This window comes from Chrysemys picta, chromosome 5 (assembly GCF_011386835.1).
Source record: "Chrysemys picta bellii isolate R12L10 chromosome 5, ASM1138683v2, whole genome shotgun sequence".
Taxonomy (NCBI): domain Eukaryota; kingdom Metazoa; phylum Chordata; order Testudines; family Emydidae; genus Chrysemys; species Chrysemys picta.
Genome location: NC_088795.1, coordinates 12,303,844 through 12,324,069, shown reverse-complemented (window position 1 = coordinate 12,324,069; position 20,226 = coordinate 12,303,844). Strand labels below are relative to the sequence as shown.

Here is a 20,226-nt window from a genome sequence, read left to right as displayed (position 1 = left end):
CGGCGGAATAGAGTGTTGATGCATGCCGTGATCTCACAGGAATCCTCCAGAGAGATCTCCAGGAAAGTTTCCTGGAGGTACTTGGCAATCCTCTGCCGAAAGTTCCGTGGCAGAGCAGCTTTGTTCCTTTCCCCCATTGTAGGAAACTTTCCCGTGCCATTTGGCGATCACTTGTGCAGGGACCAAAGCGGAACATAGGCAAGCAGTGTAGGGAGTAGGGTGGAAGCCACGAGCATGGAATAGATGTACCCTCATTTCCTTGCTTACCCTTAGCAGTGAGAGAGCTGCTACAATGACCCCTGTCTGTGGAGAAGTGTGGGAAAATTTTAGAATTTTTTCCCTAGTAGGTTGCACCACAACCCTTGCAGAGTGTGTGCTCTTTTCCCCATGTGGAGCGCTTTCCCCAACCCCACCAACACTCACCATGCTTTGGGTGTTCGCAGAGATTTGTGCCTGCCAAGGGTCAATGAGAAAGTGATTGTTACGTCGCAAAAAGTGTATTTAACTGAAATTTTTCAATGCATGAGTGTGAATTTAACAATCCCACGTCTATGCATTGTCCCTTGTGCTTCGGCAGATGTGGCCTTCAGGAACACCCCACGCACCCCGGCGGAGCGTCTCTGCCAGATAAGAAAGCGCCCAAGACACAGCAAATAAGACATGTTCCAGGAGGTACTGCACTGCTCCAATGCAGAGAAAAGGGAATGCAAGGAGTGCTGGGAAGCCAAACAGCAGGACAGAAAAGAGAATCAGGAGTTTAAGGATGCAACTAAGTGGATGATTAAAGTAATGGAGGAGCAAATGCAGATGCTGAAGTCCTTAATAATGCTGCAGACTGAGCAGATCTGAGCCCGCCCTCCCCTGCAGCACATTCAGAACTCTTTTCCATGCCCCCCCCCAACTCCACCCACACAGTCCTTTCTGCTTTCCGGGACTTCTCGGTTTCCCCTTCACTCCACCCCCTCGGACAACTTTCACAATGGTAGCTGGACTTGCACACAGCTGTGAAAATCTGCCCTTCCCTGGTACCTCCTTTCCCACCAACCATCTCTGTATGTTGGTGTGTGTTGTTTCTTGTACAATAAAAGCAAAATTTTTGAATGGTAACTCATCTCTGTTTCCTACAAATTGAGATAGCAGGCACTACCAATACATGCACAGGCATGTTAATCATGTGCTTATTGGAATGTAGGGCCCCAAATACATTGCTTCCTAGGAAAACTATGTGTAATGTAACATTGAAGCACCAATCACAGAGATATACATCACTGGTTCTCATTTTCAAAGTGTTGCCTCAAAGCCTCCCTGATCTGAATTGCCCCCCTCTGGGCTCTTCTGATAGTCCTGGTATCTGGCTGCTCAAAATTAGCAGCCAAGCGGTCTGCCTCAACATTCCACCCCTGAGCAAACCTTTCACCCTTAGCGTCACAGAGATTATGCAAGGACAGCACGCTGCTATGACCATGGGAATATTATCCTCATTGAGGTCTTACCTGCCATAAAGGCATCGCCAGTGCGCCTTTAATCTGCCAAAGGCACATTCAACTGTCATCCGGCACCTACTCAACCTGTTGTTGAACCACTCCTTACTGCTGTCCAGGTGTCCTGTGTAAGGTTTCATGAGCCATGGCTGTAAGGGGTACGCCAGGTCTCCCAGGATCACTATGGGCATTTCAACAACCCCCAATGTAATCTGGTTTGGAAAGAAAGTCCCCACTTGTTTCTTTCTGTACAGGCTGGTGTTCCTGAAGATGCGTGCATCATGCACCTTCCCGGACCACCCTGTGTTGATGTCAGTGAAACACCCACAGTGATCCACAAGCGCCTGCAGTGCCATGGAGAAGTACCCCTTTCTTTTGATGTACTCCATCACAAGGTGGTCTGGTGCCAAATTTGGAATACACCGCTACCTCGATATAACGCCACCTGATATAACGCGGTAAAGCAGTGCTTAGGGGTGGGGGGCACTCCGGTGGATCAAAGCAAGTTCAATATAACACGGTTTCACCTATAACGCGATAAGACTTTTTGGCTCCCAAGGACAGCGCTCTATTGAGGTAGAGGTGTATGTGTGCCATCTATCGCCCCTCCACAGTTAGGGAAACCCATTTCTGCAAAGTTGTCCATTATTTCACACACATTTCCCAGAGTCACGGTCCTTCATAGCAAGATGTGATTTATTGCCCTATGCATTTGCATTAATGCAGCCCCAATGGTCAACTTCCCCACTCCACATTGATTTGCGACCATCCAGTAGCTTCCACACAGCGATTGCCACATGTTTTTCTACCAATAGGGCAGCTCTCATTCTGGTGTCTTTGCACCGAAGCGCTTGGACAAGCTCTGCACGCAATTCCAGGAAGGTGGCTTTCCGCATCCGAAAGTTCTGTAGCCACTGCTCATGATCCCACATCTGCATGACGCTACGATCCCATCATTCAGTGCTTGTTTCTCAAGCTAAAAAGCAACAGTCTACCCTATGCAGCTGTTCTGTGAGTGCCAAAAGCAATCTAAAGTTGCTCTTATCCATATCGCGCAGCATGTCAGGTGTCTGTGAGTCTTCTTCAGTTAGGAACTTCACAGTTAACTGCACTGTCATCCGTGATGTCTTCATGGCAGTTAACAGAGCATAGGAGAGCAGGACGGGATCCATCCCTTCTCACAAAGATGCCAGGGTGCACAGCAAAGAAGGGCCATTGCAAAAATGCTGTGAAAGAAAGCTGGAAGCCCATGAAGTGCTGGGACAGAAAGCAATGCACCATGGGACATTGAGCCCAGTCCCAAGATGTGCCGCAATCCGCTCTGCCATCCCACAACACCTAGCAACAGAAAGTGTTGAGCTGGACTGTAGGATAGGTACCCACAATGCATTGCTCACCGTGTCGATGATAGTGCCCCCACTGTGGACGTGCTCTGCCGACAGAGGGAGCGAGTGTGAACATGACTTTCCTATTTTTATTATGTCAATTTTTGAGTGTTGACATCACTTTTGTCGACAAAACTTTGTAGTGTAGACAAGGCCTTACCTGTTTAGGAGAGACTTTAGAATTATCTACTCCAACTGCTCTGTGACCTAGCTTTATTTTTTATTTTTTAAAATTCTTCTCATCTTGCATCAACAATGTTTACCTTTATAAATTTGGAGAAACTGGTGAACTAATTGTTCTTGTAAGTAGAGCATTCCCAACCCCTGTCGGATTTCAGTTCCTTGAGTTGCTTCACCCTATGAAATAAGATCCCCACTTTTATCTAGATCAGAGTTCGACAACCTTTGGCATGTGGCCTGCCAGGGTAAGCCCCCTGGCGGGCTGGGCTGGTTTGTTTACCTGCCGCGTCTGCAGATTGGTTTACCTGCCGCGGTTCGTTGCTCCAGGCCAATGGGGGCTGCGGGAAGCGGTGCGGGCCGAGGGAGTCCCATGCGTCTGGAGCGGCGAACCGTGGCCAGTGGGAGCCACGGTCGGCTGAACCTGTGGACGCTGCAGGTAAACAAGCCATCCTGGCTCGCCAGGGGGCTTACCCTGGCGGGCCGCGGAGCAAAGGTTGCCGATCCCTGATCTAGACTGAACTTCCATCAGCTTGTTCTCACCAAACGCCTTATCTCAACTAGGCCCTGGGAAAGCAAAGAAATGGCACCACCTAGATATGATCAAAGGGATTATATTGTAAATAACAGGACAATTATAGCCTTGAACTAAGTGTGGGGCAGCAGTATCCCCTACTTTGTGTGTGTGTGTGTGTGTGTGTGGCGGGGGAAGAGCTACAAGAAGGTTTTAAGGGCGGATATCTCCAATCGGATTCCCTTGGACTTTATCCCCAGACTCTGCCCCCAATCCATGGGCTTCTGGGCATTAACATGATGCCAGCTGTGTGTCTGAGGAAATTGGGGCAACAGTGCCACACAGGTGTCTGAGCTGCTCTTTGGAATGTGTGGGGGTTCTCTGGACGCAGGACCTTCCACTTCTTTATCGTTTAGAAAGCAGCTGGCATGCCACACTTGAACTTCATACTATCATTTATTCATCATTCAAACAACAGGTCGATCTCCATTGGCCTCAACATTTGTAAATATATAATACAGGAGATCTGAGTATTTTAGGTATTTTGATTGTGAAATTTTTTACTTAAGATGGTAGGTTTTTAACGCTTGAATTTGTATCTTTGTTTTTATAGTGATGAAGCAACCATTATCTCAGGGACTCAGCTTGCTAAACAAGTCTATAAAGAAGTCCAGAGGGATGTAGAATCATGGATGTCCCTTGGGAACAAGAGACCTCATCTCACTGTCATTTTAGTAGGAGACAACCCAGCCAGTCATACATATGTAAGAAATAAGATGAAGGCAGCTGCTGCTGTAGGTATGTGATGAGTAAGAACAAATGTCTGCATATTAAGCATGAAATTTGTTCTTGTTCAAAATGACCAATATCTTGGTTTCATTTTGTGTCATTTCCCTTTTTGAATACCCCTAATTTACATACTGTGGACAATATTGTATTGTCATACTGCAGGAATGTAGTCAAGAGGCAAACAAACGAAGAACTACACCTCTACCCCGATATAACGCAGTCCTCGGGAGCCAAAAAATCTCACCGCCTTATAGGTGAGACCACGTTATATCGGATTTGGTCCGGTACGGTGTACCGGCAAGAGCCGGTACACCGTGCTGGACTGGACCGGCTTCCCCAGTGGTGATTTAAAGGGCCCAGTGCTCCAGCCGCTGCTTTATTGGGTTATATCCGAATTCATGTTCTATTGGGTTGTGTCCTATCGGGGTAGAGGTGTATTTTCATATTATATTCATATTAGGCATGAGAGTGGTGTTGGAGTTCAGTGAAGTAATTTTTTACACTTTAAATGTTTTTGAATAAATTATTTGCATGCTTTCCCTCAGAAATCAGAAACTAGGGGAAACCACAGCGGGAAAAATGCTTATGGCTTCTCAACTCTTTGTATGGTACTTTATGGCAATACGCAATATTTGCCTGCTCTGGAAAGACAGATGATTAAGGGTAATCAAGTGGAAGTCACTCCAGTTTTTGGTCCTTCCCACAAGCCACCCCAGGATAACTTATTTTAAACTTTTAGATAAATTTAAGAGATTACTTTTCCAATCTGAATTAATCTTTCTCTATAACTAGTACAGCCACCTGAATCTCTAGAAACAAATTCTAATATCCTAGAATTTGAAGGAACCGAGCTTGTGAATTGACATGTCTCAAAAGAAGTAGCTATATTTTGTAGGAAAATTTCATATCATGATTGTAAGGCATTATATAAAGTTATAGCCACAGTACCTTGTGGAATTCCTTTTGCCGCTGAATACCTTCTTTCTGGATTCATAAATAAAAGCAACAGCGTCACACCTCTAAATCCAAAAAGCAGCAGTCTCAGCATTAAGAATCGCCTCTTAGAGTTGGTATGGCTCCTTCCACCTTTTCATGTTCTCTGTATGTAGATATATCTTCTTACTATATGGTCCATTCTATGCATCTGATGAAGTGGGCTGTAGCCCACGAAAGCTTATGCTCAAATAAATTTGTTAGTCTCTAAGGTGCCATGAGTACTCCTGTTCTTTTTGCGGATACAGATTAACATGGCTGCTACTCTGAAACCTGTAAATAGCTCATAGATTCTGCAGTTGAGTGCCCAATCAGCAGACCACACTGCCACACCACTACTCCCCATAACTCATCTAACTCTTTTACACTATCAAAATTCTGAAAAGCTTCTGCTTACAATTCCATCTCCGAGGTTGATTATTTCTCAGTGGGATCCACCATGCTAAAGGCCTAGCTTCAGTTCTTCAAATGTAAGTTCTAAGCAGGGCCGGCACCAGCCTGGCAAGCAGGTGCTTGGGGTGGCCACTCCGGAGAGGGGCGGCACGTCCAGGTATTCGGCAGCAATTCGGCGAACGGTCCCTCACTCCAGCTGGGAGCAAAGGACCTCCCGCCGAATTGCCACCGCAGATCGCGATCGTGGCTTTTTTTTTTTTTTTTGGGCTGCTTGGGGCGGCCAAAACCCTGGAGCTGGCCCTGGTTCTAAGTGTGCTCAGTTCTCATTCACTTCTGAAAGTCAGTCCACTTATTTATATGATGAAATAAGGATTTAGTTGCTTAACTTTAGATACCATTTTAAAAATGCATGCTGTTAGCTATGGATATCTTTCTCGAATCAATCCCCTTTAATAGCTTCTACCAAGTATCATTTATAGCAATAATATCACTGGCTAGGATTAACTTGCCCAAACTTCCTGATGAACACGTCTTTCAGTATTTCTTAGAGCGGGCTTAGGGTTCTTGCTTAGAGAGGGTATCTATTTTCATAAGACAAAGCACATTCTTTCTTTGGTTCAAATATCATCATTAAAACAATAAGAAATTACATGAAAACCACAAAGAACCTCACCAAAAACAATCACAGCTTTTCCCCCTCAAGCAAAAATGAAGCGTATAAGGTCATCTAGACTAGACCATCTCCCTGAAAAATGAGAGGGAGAAAAAGGATCCAGGTCTTCCCTAACAAAATAGGTTAAAATCAGTTTTTGCACCCTTCGTTTACAGGGTGACTACAAGAAGTACATCTACATCTCGGCATAAAGAAAACTGTAATTCCTAGCAAATATATGTAATGCAGCCAGTTGCTCAGCTACAATATTATTTTCATTCTACCTAATAGACACACTACTTCTGTAGAGGCAGAATTTCACCTCTTATCTTACATCAGTCTTTTGATCGCAGTGAAAATTCAGTAGCAGTGAAGAAAGGAATAACAGGAGAAACACTGATATATAATTATTTTAACAGCGCTAGCTGGCTCTGTGTCCACACTACCTTAAAGGGGGCAGATCATCCTGTTACAGTCTTGCTTTTTACCCCTATTTTCATCATCTTCAGTTTTCACATCTTTACCCTGCTTGGAAAGGGTTGTAGATTATAGTATGGGACAGGATGCTCTGACACCAGGGTGATGAGTGTGGTATATGGAATATAAAACAGATAGGGTGTGGGTGTTTCTTTTAGATGTCCTTAAGAATACCGGCTTCAAACAAAAATCCTTGTCTTATACTTTATTCCCTGTAGTAGTGAAAAGAATGAATTGACCCACTAATAGTCAGTTGGTTTTATATATTTTTAGATTAAATTATATTGTTTTCATGCACTAGGTTTGATATTCAGTTAAAAACAAAACAAAAAAATTGAACTGCTCAGGAATGTCATAGGATGTTGCAAAAATCTTTATTTTCCCCCTATAACTTTATTATTTCAATTCATAGGGAAGATGGAGAACTTGGTATATAAAATGAAATTAGAATTCTGTTATATTGTCTCATCAATAGAAGAATTACTTTTATTATTATAAATGTTTCCTCTAAAATCCTGCAGGAAAAATGCATTTAATGATGACTACATTGGAAGAATAAGCAGCCCTCCTGAATTAACACCACAGTCTAAACGGAAATCTGAATCACTTTGATATCAAGATAACTACAATTCTATGATGTTGCTTGACAAATTATTTGATGAGGATTTTCCAAACATACATAAATCTGTTTTTAATATTGTTAGACCTACTGAATTAAGACATTTAACTTCCTATGAATTTCTTTATAAGATTACACATGAATTATATATGCATACTATTCAAATTAAACAGAAAAGGAGAGAGTTTCATAAGTGCTCATTGAAGACAGTCAATGGGAGCAGAGTTGGGCGAGTGCTGGGCACTTCTAAAAAAACCTCACCAAAAATGTCTCCGCTCACCTTAGAAAAAGCTTGCACTATGCAAATGTCTGTTGCTTTGCTTTTTTTATCAGGCATTTGTAGTGAGATAATATTGAAGCCTAAAGACATTTCTCAGGAAGAACTTCTAGATCTGACTGCCAAATTAAACCATGATTCAAGAGTTAATGGTATATTAGTCCAGCTACCTCTTCCCGGTAAGTAATGCAATTTTATTATATGCTTTACGTTTGGACAGTTTTAAGAGAGAAACTGTAAACAACTTGTGTATACCAGCTGCACCCCATTGGTATAAAAAGCTCGTCAGAGGAAACTGCTGATTATAATGAGTCTGCTGCATGATGCTTACACCCATTATTTCATATTGATTCCTTATTTTGTCCTGTATCTCACGAATGAAACACTGGAGATTATTCTTATTGAAGCTGAGGTTTCTTATCAAATGCACAAATTTCCCCATTAATCTGATTAAGAGGATAGGTATCTGTTTATGCCCTGGAATATTGTGCATCTCACATATTTTCTCAAAGGTGGACAGGAATTATTCTATAAGTCAGTCTCTCTTTATAAACTGGCCAGACGTTCTCCCACTCCCTTGTGTTGTGTGTGAGGGGGGTGGGGCTATACTCACTGCCTGGGGAAGCTGTGACATACCTGGGTACAGTCCAGACTAATGAGTAGCTGTGTCACTCCGCCCTGTAACCTGGGATGCCCTTTCCAATGCTTTGCTACTGAAGCCACCAGCTTGGACTGCTCACAAACGGCCTCCAGCGTGTAAGTCATTCCCAGCGATGTCTCTCTGTGCTGCAGCCAGCCAGCCACACCTTGTCTCTCACCAGCCTTCAAAATCCCCACTGGGTGATCCCAACACACTCCCAGTTCCAGATTTTTCCCCAGAATAGAATCATAGGGTTAGAAGAGACCACGAGGTTCATCTAGTCTAACCATCTGCCAAGATGCAGGATTTGTTGTTCCTAAGCCATCCAAGACAGATGCTATCCAGCCTCCTTTTGAAAATCTCCAGTGAAGGAGCTTCCACAACCTCCCGAGGCGTCTGTTCCATTGTCCTCCTGTTCTTACAGTTAGGAAGTTTTTCCTGAGATTTAATCTAAATCTGCTACGCTGTAGTTTGAACCCATTGCCTCTTGTCCTGCGCCCTGTGGCAAGAGAAAATAACTTTTCTCCATCTATTTTATGGCAGGCTTTCAAGTATTTGAAGACCACTATCATGTTCCCCCTCAGTCTCCTCTTTTCCAAAGTAAACATACCCAGTTCCTTCAGCCTTTGTTCATATGTAGGGCCCTACCAAATTCGTGGCCATGCATCACAGACCATGAAATCTGGCCTTTTTGTGTGCTTTTACCCTATACTATACAGATTTCACAGGGGAGATCAGCATTTCTCAAATTGGGGGTCCTGACCCAAAAGGGAGCTGCAGCGGGGGGGAGGGGGAGGTCACAAGGTTATTTTAGGGGGATTACTTTTACACTGCCTTCAGAGCTGGGCAGCTGGAGAGCGGCAGCTGTTGGCCAGGCACCCAGGTCTGAAGGCAGTGCCCCGACAGCAGCAGCACAGAAGTAAGCGTGGCGATACCATACCATGCCATCCTTACTTCTGCGCTGCTGCCTTCAGACCTGGGCGGCCAGAGTGTGGCGGCTGTTTACTGAGGGCCCAGCAAACCTTACTTCTGTGCTGCTGCTGGTAGTGGCTCTGCCTTCAGAGCTGGGCTCCTGGCCAGCAGCCACTGGTCTCCAGCTGCCCAGCTCTGAAAGCAGTGCTGCTGCCAGCAGCAGCAAAGAAGTAAGGGTAGCAGTATCTCAAGCCCCCCAACAATAATCTTGCAAAGCACCCACCCAACTCCTTTCTGGGTCAGGACCCCTACAATTACACCATGAAATTTCAGCTTTAAAGAGTAGATTTCTACTCAGGAAATTTACGATTTTTAAAATCTTATGACCATGAAATTGACCAAAATGGACCGCGAATTTGGTAGGACCCTATTCGCATGGCTTGCATTCCATCTCTTTGATCATCTTTGACACTCACCTCTGGATTCTTTCCAGTTTCTCTGCAGAGGTGGTGGAATCTCCATGCTTAGAGGTTTTTAAGGCCTGGCTTGACAAAGTCCTGGGTGAGATGATTTAGTTGGGATTGGTCCTGCTTTGAGCAGGAGGTTGGACTAGATGACCTCCTTAGGGTTGGAAGAGACCTCATCTTCTATGATTCTGTGATTTTATATACTGGTGACCAAAATTGGACACAGTACTCCAGCTGAGCCTAACCACCGCTGAGTAGAGCAGTATTATCACCTCTGTGACTTGCATGCTATGCCTATGTTAATGCAACCTAAAATTGCATTTGCTTTTTTTTTTTTTTTGGCAACAGCATCGCATTGCTGACTCATGTTGAGCTTGTGATCCACCACAACTCCCAGATCCTTATCAGTAGTGCTGTTGTCAAGCCAGTTGTCCCCCCTTCTGTATTTGAGCACTGTGTTTTTTGCATTAAGTATGCAATTCATTTTTTAAAAATAAACACTAGCCTTTTCCCAAGGTAATTTGGTTCTTTTGGGTGCTCTCAAAGATGAGGCAATATTCTTCCTTACACAGCTAAGAGATTCAGTTGCATCTCTTTCCTTGTCTGGTAGAGAATCTGTTCCTATGGTATTTTCATATGATTTCACATGCACGCACGCACACGAAATGTCTTTGCTTTGAGATCTGGGAATGCTAGGTCTATGTAGCTTCTCTAGAATGAATTAACAACGGATGGTCAGCCACAAAGAGCCTCTTATTTATTTATTTATTTATTTATTGGACTGTAACTGTTGGAAGGACAGAACCTGCTTTTTCTTTGGTGTTTTTATATTCTGCAATCTCTTTCTTTTCCAAAGGTATTGGAACACTGCACAGACACAATATAGTAATTAAATGTGTATCATGGAAAATACTTTATAATATTAAAATATAATTGTTATAATAAAAACTATTTATGTAACACACACCTATATGAGCAACGGTAATTATAAAAATGGGCCATTAGAAATAGAAGATGTGATTGCTTTGCTAACTGCTTCACTGTTTCTGACCCCAGGGAAGTCCTAATTGTACAAGTAGTAAATAGATAGAAGTACTTGATAGAAGTACTTTGAACTACTTAATGATTTGCTTCAATTACCTGTTAATTTGCACAAGTGGAGCTCCAGAAAGCATTGGTTAATGTGACCCCGGTATAGGTGTGCATGGAGGGGTCCCTTCATAGGTGGCTCTCAGATGGATGCATGTGCAGAGTGGGACAAGCATATGAGATGTCCATGTTTATATAGCTCAGTGCACTCCCAGGGATACTATGATAGATGCCATGCGGGCAGGGGACTGGACTCGATGACCTCTCGAGGTCCCTTCCAGTCCTATAATCTATGAATCTATGAATCTATGCAGTCTGGTAGTACAAATGTCAAGAGATTTAACCATTTTAGGCCTTTATCTTTTAGACAGAATCCTTTGCTTGAGTCCCAGTGTGTGGGGGAGAGGTAGGATCCTGGTCCCCCCCCTATTCATTTTGGGGTGCTGTGTGTTATACTGGCATTTGGCAGCTGCTGTGTATTCCCCTCCATCGCAAAGCACAAACATTTTAAATAAAGTACTTGCTGTTTCTTAATTAGCATCCCAGAAAATTTTGTATTGATTGCACTGAGTCAAACACCTTTCTGTTTTCTACTTGACCATGGCCAACTTTATCATTTTCATGGGATATGCAAGTGGGGTTTTGTTTTGTTTTGTTCTGTTTTTAGATTACTTGTTCTGCTAATAAGGTTTTTCATTAAAGGTGACCCCTTCAGACCTGCTAATCATAGGCTTTGGACAGCATTTTCTGCATGTTTTTTTCCCCATGTGAAAACAAACCAGTATCCAACTAATTAACAAATCAATAACTAATTACAGCTATTGTATAGCTTCCAAAGAAAAACATCATTTGATAAAATAGTAGCTAGAATAGAAATGAGAGATTTAAGTTTTTTTCCAGAGGAAACATGGTATCATGGTTAAAGCAAGCTTCTTAGGGCTATGTCTACATTAGTACTTTTGTCAACAAAACTTTTGTCGGTGAGGGGTATGAAAAAAGCACACCCTGACCGACTCTTCCGCTGACCTAGCTACTGCCCTCGTTAGGGGTGGTTTAATTATGCCGACAGGAGAGCTCTCTCCTGCTGGCATAGAGCTGCTACACAGGAGACCGTACAGCGGCTGTAAGGTCTACAGTGTAGACATCCTCCCAAACTACTCTTCTACATCCCAACATTTCTCTGTCACCAAGGACAACCCTGTAGTCCTCCTTGTCACTTTATCCTGGCATCTTCTTTTGACTCTGCCCTCTTTCTAGATCCACACATCCAGGCTACATTTAAATCTTGCTGCTTCTTTCTGGACAATGTCTCTAAAGATATGTCTACACTACGAGCTAGGGGTGTGATACGCAGCTTCTGTACGCATACTTGTGCTAGCTCTTTTCGAGCTAACGCACTAAAAATAGTAATGTAGCCACTAGCTGCCTGGAATACAAATTTGCCTGAATCCTGTGGGTACATATTCTGGGCAGCTAGCCTGTGCCATCACTTGCCACTGTCCATGTTACCATGCCTGTTCTACTGTTTTTAGCATGCTAGCGCAAAGAGAGCTAGTGCAAGTATATGTATGTGAGGTGGGTATCACACCGCTAGCTCACAATGTAGGCATACCGTAAGATTCAGCTTCTCTTCTCGTCAACACAGCTAAAACTCTCATGCCAGGATCTCAGCATCTCCCAACTTGACTACGGCAACCTCTTTCTTTCGAGTCTTGATAAAAGTCACCTTGCCTACCACCCATTAAATACACTCAAAACACTGCCGCAACGATAATTTTCTTGACTTGTTGCTCTGTCACTTCCTTTTGCATTCCTCCATTGGTTCCCCCTTCTCCACCACATAAAACAAATGGTTTGTCTTCACTTTTAAGGCCTTTTTATGGCATATCTCAGTCCTACCTATCGCGTCTTGTATGCTATCAAGTGGTCAACCTCACCTCTGTTCCGCCAACAGTGCTAACCTTTATCACCCATTAGTCCAATTTTCCTTCAAACAGCTTCATGCTTTTTCTCATGTTCTCTTATGCTTAGAATGAGCTATGTGTAAAAATTCACAAAGCCTTTATGTTATCCTCCTTTACGTCTCTCCTAAAAGCCCACCCATGCGGTGATGCCTACAAAACACTCAGCAATGACTAGGCAGTTGGTGCGCTGCGACTACTGCTTACTGAACTGATCATAATCTGTTGCCTTGTGTTCCCCTCTGTTGTGTCCATCTGCTGTCTCATCATGCACTTAGATTGTGAGCTCTTAAGGGCAGAAACTGTCTTTTTGGTACACATGTGTACAGTGCCTAGCAGAATTGGGCCCTGACTGGGGTGTCTAAGGTCTGCTGTAATACAAATAATAGTAATAAAGCACAGGACTGTGAGTCAGATCAGGTTTCCACCTTTGCCACCAGTCTTGCTCTTTGACCTTGGACACCTCTCTGTGCCTTAGTTGCCCCATCTGTAAAATGGGAATAAATAATCTATATTTCACAAAGGGTTTTGAGGTTTAATATCTCTTAAGTTGTTTCGAGATCTGTGGCTGGAAAGTGTTGGTTTTTTGTTCGTTTTAAAGTGCAAAACTTCATTGTTATCTAATATTAATTTCAGCCGTTTTCAATCAGTGAAATGAATTGGCCACATGATGGCAGTGTAACATAAGTAAGGAGGACAAAGTCTGATTTACTGACTAATGATTGACTCTGGGAATAGATTGGAGTGTGCTGGCTTTTAGCTCTAGAGTCGTTGTTTTTGTCTGAAAAGCAGCAGCAGCGATATTAACAGATTCAAGGGTGGAGGTGAGAGTTGTTCATTAAGTATTTCTTGTGAATTTAGAACTGGTGAAAGGTGCCGCCTCAAAGCCTGGGGATTGAAGTCCTCTCTATATACTCAGAACAGTTATAGTAGTGGCTTTGTAAACTCCCCTCTTTCTTGCAGAGCCCTGCCTTTAGGCCTCTGCAGTGATCTAGAGGGGCCACCTCTAAGGCATTGTCTACACTAGGCAGCTTACAGAGCACAGCTGCACCAAGATCTCTCATGTAGCTGCTCTGTGCTCTCCCATTGACATAATTAAACCACCCCCAACAAGCGTGTCTCCCGCCAACGTAGCACTGTCCACACCAGCGCTTATGTCAGTGTAACTTATGCCGCTGAGGGAGGTGTTTTTTACACACCCCTGAGCAACATCTGCTGAGATAAGTGGTTGTGTACATATCCTAAGCCCTGGTCTACACTGGGGGGCGGAGGGGGGAATCGATCTAAGTTACGCAACTTCAGCTACGTGAATAATGTAGCTGAAATCGACGTACTTAGATCGACTTACTGCGGTGAGTCGACTGCTGCCGCTCCCCCGTCGACTCTGCCTGCGCCTCTCGCGGTGCTGGAGTACAGGAGTCAACGGGAGAGCGCTCAGGGGTTGATTTATCGCGTCTAGACTAGATGCAATAAATCGATCCCCACTGGATTGATCACTGCCCACCGATCTGGCGGGTAATGTAGACATACCCTAAGAGCGAGAGGGTAATTCACTCTCCTTTCTCATTTGGTCCTTCACTACTCTGTTTAGTGTGTCATTTATGGTGGTGGTTTCTGAGTGTTGCAGACATCAATCCACTGGAACCTGGACTGAAACCACTACACTATTTTCACACAGACCAATGAACACTATATTTTAATAACAGATTTAAATTTTAACTCACGAGGTATCTGGGCTTGTCTGTAGTACAAAAGATGTGATAATTTAACTAAATCTGTTTTGAAATAGATCTCAGTTAAACTACTGATTGCCATATGTGGGGTTAGCAAGGATTTTTCCCCCAGATCAGGCTGGCAGTTTAGTCATGGTGAATAATAATGGTGACCTGACAGACTGTTGAACTGAATAAAATACATGTGGTTTTCCTTAAAAATAAAATATTTGGGCTGGGAGTGCTCACTTCTGCTGACAGCTGAGAAGAAATATAATTTTTAAATAACAATTTTCCAGATCATATAGATGAACGAACAGTCTGCAATATTGTTGCACCTGAAAAGGATGTGGATGGATTCCATATTATCAACATTGGACGACTGTGTCTTGATCAACCTTCTGTAATACCTGCCACTGCTGCTGCTGTTTGGGAAATTATAAAAAGAACAGGTAGGAAACTAAATGTCTATTGAAATGCTCTGGAGAAGAAAAATGAATGCTGGCAAGAAAGCATATACAAAGATATTTACATGATAGAATACAGCAGGATGGATTGATTTAAATCAAAGCGATTTAAATAATCAGTTTTAATCAGTAAGTAGGAAAGCTTGATTTAAATAAACTATTTCCTGAAGAAAGTCTGATTCTCATTAGTTGGTATCTTTTAAAACATGTTGAATTGCTACTAAATATAGCCTTTCACTAAATTTGGTGCTTCTTTTTGCTAACCAGGAGGATATACATTTATTTAAGCGATTAGTTGAGCTTAACTTCTATTCATTGAGATTCTTAACTTTTACATATTTTATTATATTAGAAAATGAAGGATTATGCCTTTCTTATTTATTAGATGACGATTCATTTTTTACTTGTGATTTGTGCCAAATTCTATTTGGATGGAAATTCAAATTCAATTAAAAATGAACAAAAACAGATATTTTTTTTTAAATAAAGCTACCTTAAATGTGCTGGATGCATAAGAAAAAAAAGTTTTTCAAAACGTGTGATAAACTAAGTAAATATTATCTGTAGTTTAGTGAATTGAACAGATTACTTCTGGTCACCATGTGCTTCCAGATTTTAGAACTAGTAGCTCCCATGCACTTTCACCAAGTTTTTATTCCTAGATCAGAAGAGGAAAAGAAGTTTTCCTTCTTTTTCAACTCCCAGTTGATGTTTTAACTTTCAGTGAACTCATCATTGAATTTAACTAGTTGAATAAATTGAAATGAAAGAAGTGTTCTCTCTGCATTGAAGTAGTGCAGTCTCTGAAGAGACTACTGCTGTCAAAAGTTGGTTTGGCATTTCAAAACTTGGCAGCAAACATGTACTGCTTCATATTATTTTTTTATGTTACAGTACTGGACTGAATGGAGAAGAAAGGATTAAAAGAATATTTAAAGAATAGTAAGATGGATGGAGCAGTATTCTGCAGATAGAATAAGATATTTAAAGCCAGTAGATGTACAATAAATTGAGCACGGCGAGAATAGTCAAAACAATGTATTGATCTTTCATGATGTAATTTCATGGTCACCAATATATTTTGCATATTTTTGTAATATCATATGCAAGTACCTGTACTAGAGTTTATATGAACCTCAATTTTAAGTAATGAAAGATAATTTAAGTGATAAATTGGATAAGTTCTGCAGAAAAATATAAAATTGAGGGCAAAAATTCCTTATTATGAAAACACCTATTTTAAAACTAAAATAGGAAAAAATATATTCAAGTTCAAGTGGTGAGGTTTTTTTGGGTCTTTTAGACTAGCTGAATTATTTTTTATTTTGTTTTTCCCTGTAAGGAATACAAACGTTTGGAAAAAATGTTGTTGTAGCTGGAAGATCTAAGAATGTAGGAATGCCTATTTCAATGCTTTTACATACAGATGGAGAACATGAAAGGCCTGGAGGTATGTCCAAGAGTATTATGCTTTACCTTAATAACCTGATCAGTGAAGGTGCCCAAAATGAGAGAGAGGAAAAGGGGCAGGGGAAAAGAAAATGGACCATTTCATCCGTAGTACCATCACTTAATTTTTTTAGAATCATACTCAAACAATCTTTTCTGTGTTCCGAATATGTTTGGATTAATAATGTTTCCTTCCAGTTTCCATGCAGAAAACACCATGCTCGTAATCTCGTGAAAATATTTGTTCTTGCAAAATTTCCAGCTTAATTGTTTAAACTCTTGAGGTTCAGACTGTTTGGATAAGAATCTGAACTTTTGGATACTTATCCAAATTTAGCCCAAACTCTGCACTTCTGAGATTCATCAATCCCTACTTAAAATAAACATGTTCAATTTGGCCAGGAGGCAGTTGTCGTTTTTCGACCACATCCTAGCAGTCTTGTTAATGTATAGTTCCTAAGTTTACCTTGTTTAGGTGCATAACCAACGATTTGAAATCTCTCTACTCACCAACAAATCTATTCCACACAAACACAGAACCAGTCTCCCAAGATAGATATTCCTCTGCGCTGAATCTGATGATAAGCACAACTGATGCAGTTAGACAGTGGTCTCTAACAATGTATTGAGGAAGGGGTTGATTAAAACTAAATTAAATTTTCTATAAGAAATGTTGACCATAGAAATGTTTAAAATGATATGCAGTGTCTTAATTTTTTATACATGTCCATACTTAGGACCTGACTGAAAGCTTGCTAAGAAACAGAACAAGAAGCAATGGTCTCAAGTTGCAGTGGGGGAGGTCTAGGTTGGATATTAGGAAACACTATTTCACTAGGAGGGTGGTGAAGCACTGGAATGGGTTACCTCGGGAGGTGGTGGAATCTCCATCCTTAGAGGTTTTAAGGCCCGGCTTGACAAAGCCCTGGCTAGGATGATTTAGTTGGTGTTGGTCCTGCTTTGAGCAGGGGGTTGGACTAGATGACCTCCTGAGGTCCCTGATATTCTATGGTTCTATGAAACACAAATCTCGAAGCAGAAATGGTAGTTTGTTTCTAGCTCACAGTGTCAGTATGACAAACTATCCAGAATCCCAACTCTCCTTCTCTTCCTGTCTTCCTTGTCCCTTGTTTTTTCTGGGCCAATCACAATATTTCATCACCGAGAATAGTCTCAACAACCACCATTTCATCTTGATTTCAAAGCTATGCGACAAATGCAGTTTGTCTTTCTCTCCCAAATAATTACATTGACTTAAATGGGACTATTCGTGTATGGCCCTTAATTTGGACTTCATCTTACTGAGCGATAAGTATTAATTTACACAACCGATTAGGATCAAATCCTGAAAGGTGCTGAGCGTCTGTTTAATTCCCGCTGCTACCATTGGCCTTAGGATCAGGCCCTCCCCTTTTGCCCCCATATACCTAAGGCCCTGATTCAGCAAAGTACTTATACGTTCTTAACTTTAAGCACATAAATAGTTCCATTGACTTCAGATAAGGATGGGTTTTTAAGTTATATTAATGAGAAAATGCATCCAAAACAAATCAACTTTGTTTGCTCCAATATAGCTTAAAACTGTTGACAATGATTAATTTTTCAATGTATTAAAATAGTATCTTCTGTCAGTCATGTTGTCACGGTTACAGGGCGAGATGCACTTTAGATCCCTTTTAATCTCTCTCAACTTGCACCACTTTGGGGAGAGGTTTAGCTACCTTCACCCCTCTCGGGTGAAACCTTGTGGTCCTACCGCTCTTAGACTTGATCTCTGGGCTTCAGTCTCCTGTTTACTAACCATGTAAACCCAAAAGATCCAACTGCGTTTGGCACCTGACAACTGTTTTCCGCTGGGAGCCTGAAACAGCTGCTGATTAAAGTGACTCAAAAATATTTTATTCAAAAGAAAGCATTGTTTATTCAGCCAAATGTACATAATTCACACAACAAAGGATAACAACAAAAACATTTATACGCATAGGTCTTTACCTACCCCATAATCTTTCCTTGCAAGCTTTTGTAAGTTCCCTTTTGCCTGGCTGTCTCCATCTCTGGGTTGAGAGTCGGTTTGCTGAGGTTTCTGTGCTGCTTTCTTAGTGTGTCTCTGTCAGAGTCTTCTCCCCCCAGGCAGCTGCTGACAACTAACTCTACCTCCTTCTTCCCTAAGCCAGCATCTTTAAGGTTTTAGCATCCCCTATGATCCTAGGTATGGAAGAGTAAACTTTGCCAGCCTAGTTGGAATCTAGCCCGGGGTATTTCCCAATTGATAGCTTCCTCATTGTTTCCACAAGGTGGTGTTCTCTGGACTGTACCTTATTTTTGCCATAGTTTCATTTCCCATTGATTTTCCCCTAACAGCATCCTTTGATATAATTCTGTGGAGCCAGGCAGGGTGAAATCACAGAGGTAAACTGAGGTACACATGATATTTAGAAAAAAATAATGCAGATACATCCTCATTTTCCAAACTTGTATATTACTTACAATTTTTTGTATATTCTTTTAAATTATTGGTATGTATATCTGACCCCTTTTGTAGTATACCATATTATTTAGGTTGTGCTTATCAACATTTATAAATGAAAACCAAAGTATCTTTTCATCTGAGACCTCTAACGTTAACTCTTAGCCCGGAGGAATTTAGTTATGGTTCAATTTATGTCCCCCCTGAAAATAAGGTTTATAATGGAATGACTGATGCTTCCTTAGTTATAGCGGCACTGATATGCCGCTATAATTGCAGAGTAAAAAGAATAACAAATGCTATTTAATTTTAAATAAGATATTACCCTATTGCAACATTGTTTTGATGTTAGAACTTCAGAAGTGTCATTTATAAATGAAGTAAAAATGGGTGTTGCTTAATTTCAGTCATGTTTAGTAGGAGTGTAGCAAAATGTATTATTAATATAATGAAATGTTGAAAGCTTCTTACTAATCATATAGTTGTTTTTTCCATGAAGCCTCTGTGGGAAAGTTAGTGTTTGGAACTTCTCTGTATGTTTGTGTAGTAATTATAGTCAGTGAAAAGCTGTGGGCTCAATCCTGCTCTCATGAAAATCAATGGGAATTTTGCCATTCATTGCCCGGGAAGAAGAATTAGTTCTCTTATATTGTTAGTTATGAGGTTTAAGGAAGCAGGACTAACTTTCCAAGTTCCCATCTACAATGCTGATCTAATTAAAGCAGTGACGTTTGATAGGCAAAAGTACTATACAGTTTTCTGGCTTCTACCAGCCAAGACTCAGAAGAATTAGTGATCTGAGACACTTTTTGTTTTATAATCAGAAAGAGAAATTGCTATGGAATTAGTAATGACCTGTTTCACAGCTTAGCTATGCGGACCAGTTAAATACCTGTTTTCTTCACTTGTAGTCAGGATTTGCCTGTGTTCTCCCATGCTTAGAATTGTTGATACAGTATTTAAATGAACCAGTTCTCCCAGTGTTTTCTTTGTAGCGACGGCCGTGTGAATGTATTTGCTCCAATGAAAGCTCGGCCTGCTTCCTGCGCATCCTGTTACTACTGTTGTCCTTTAGGACATGTAGCCTAAATTACAATAACATTTAATTAAAAATCTGCACAGCTACATCCATAACTAATGTTAAACCCTTTCCTTAAATCAGTAAGAATAGCAGAATGTGCAGAAAGAAGAGCAAATATGGCAGGTGACCAGCTTGGCTTAACAGTGAAGTCTTCGGTGAGCTTAAACTCAGAAAGGAAGCTTACAAGAAGTGGAAACTTGGACAGATGACTAGGGAAGAGTATA

At 41.6% G+C, this 20,226-nt stretch overlaps 1 protein-coding gene across 2 annotated transcripts in view; it reads left to right on the top strand.

The window, feature by feature from the left end:
• MTHFD2L (methylenetetrahydrofolate dehydrogenase (NADP+ dependent) 2 like) overlaps window positions 1–20,226 on the top strand; it is a 63,395-nt gene that overhangs the window by 17,623 nt on the left and 25,546 nt on the right. Inside the window, exons 2-5 of one of the 2 annotated variants that reach the window (XM_005283994.4) lie at window positions 4,171–4,355; window positions 7,814–7,936; window positions 14,838–14,990; window positions 16,348–16,455. In XM_005283994.4, the coding sequence (XP_005284051.1) occupies window positions 4,171–4,355; window positions 7,814–7,936; window positions 14,838–14,990; window positions 16,348–16,455 (569 nt within the window). The remainder of the gene's footprint in view (window positions 1–4,170; window positions 4,356–7,813; window positions 7,937–14,837; window positions 14,991–16,347; window positions 16,456–20,226) is intronic. The other variant, XM_024110125.3, reaches the window with a different exon arrangement.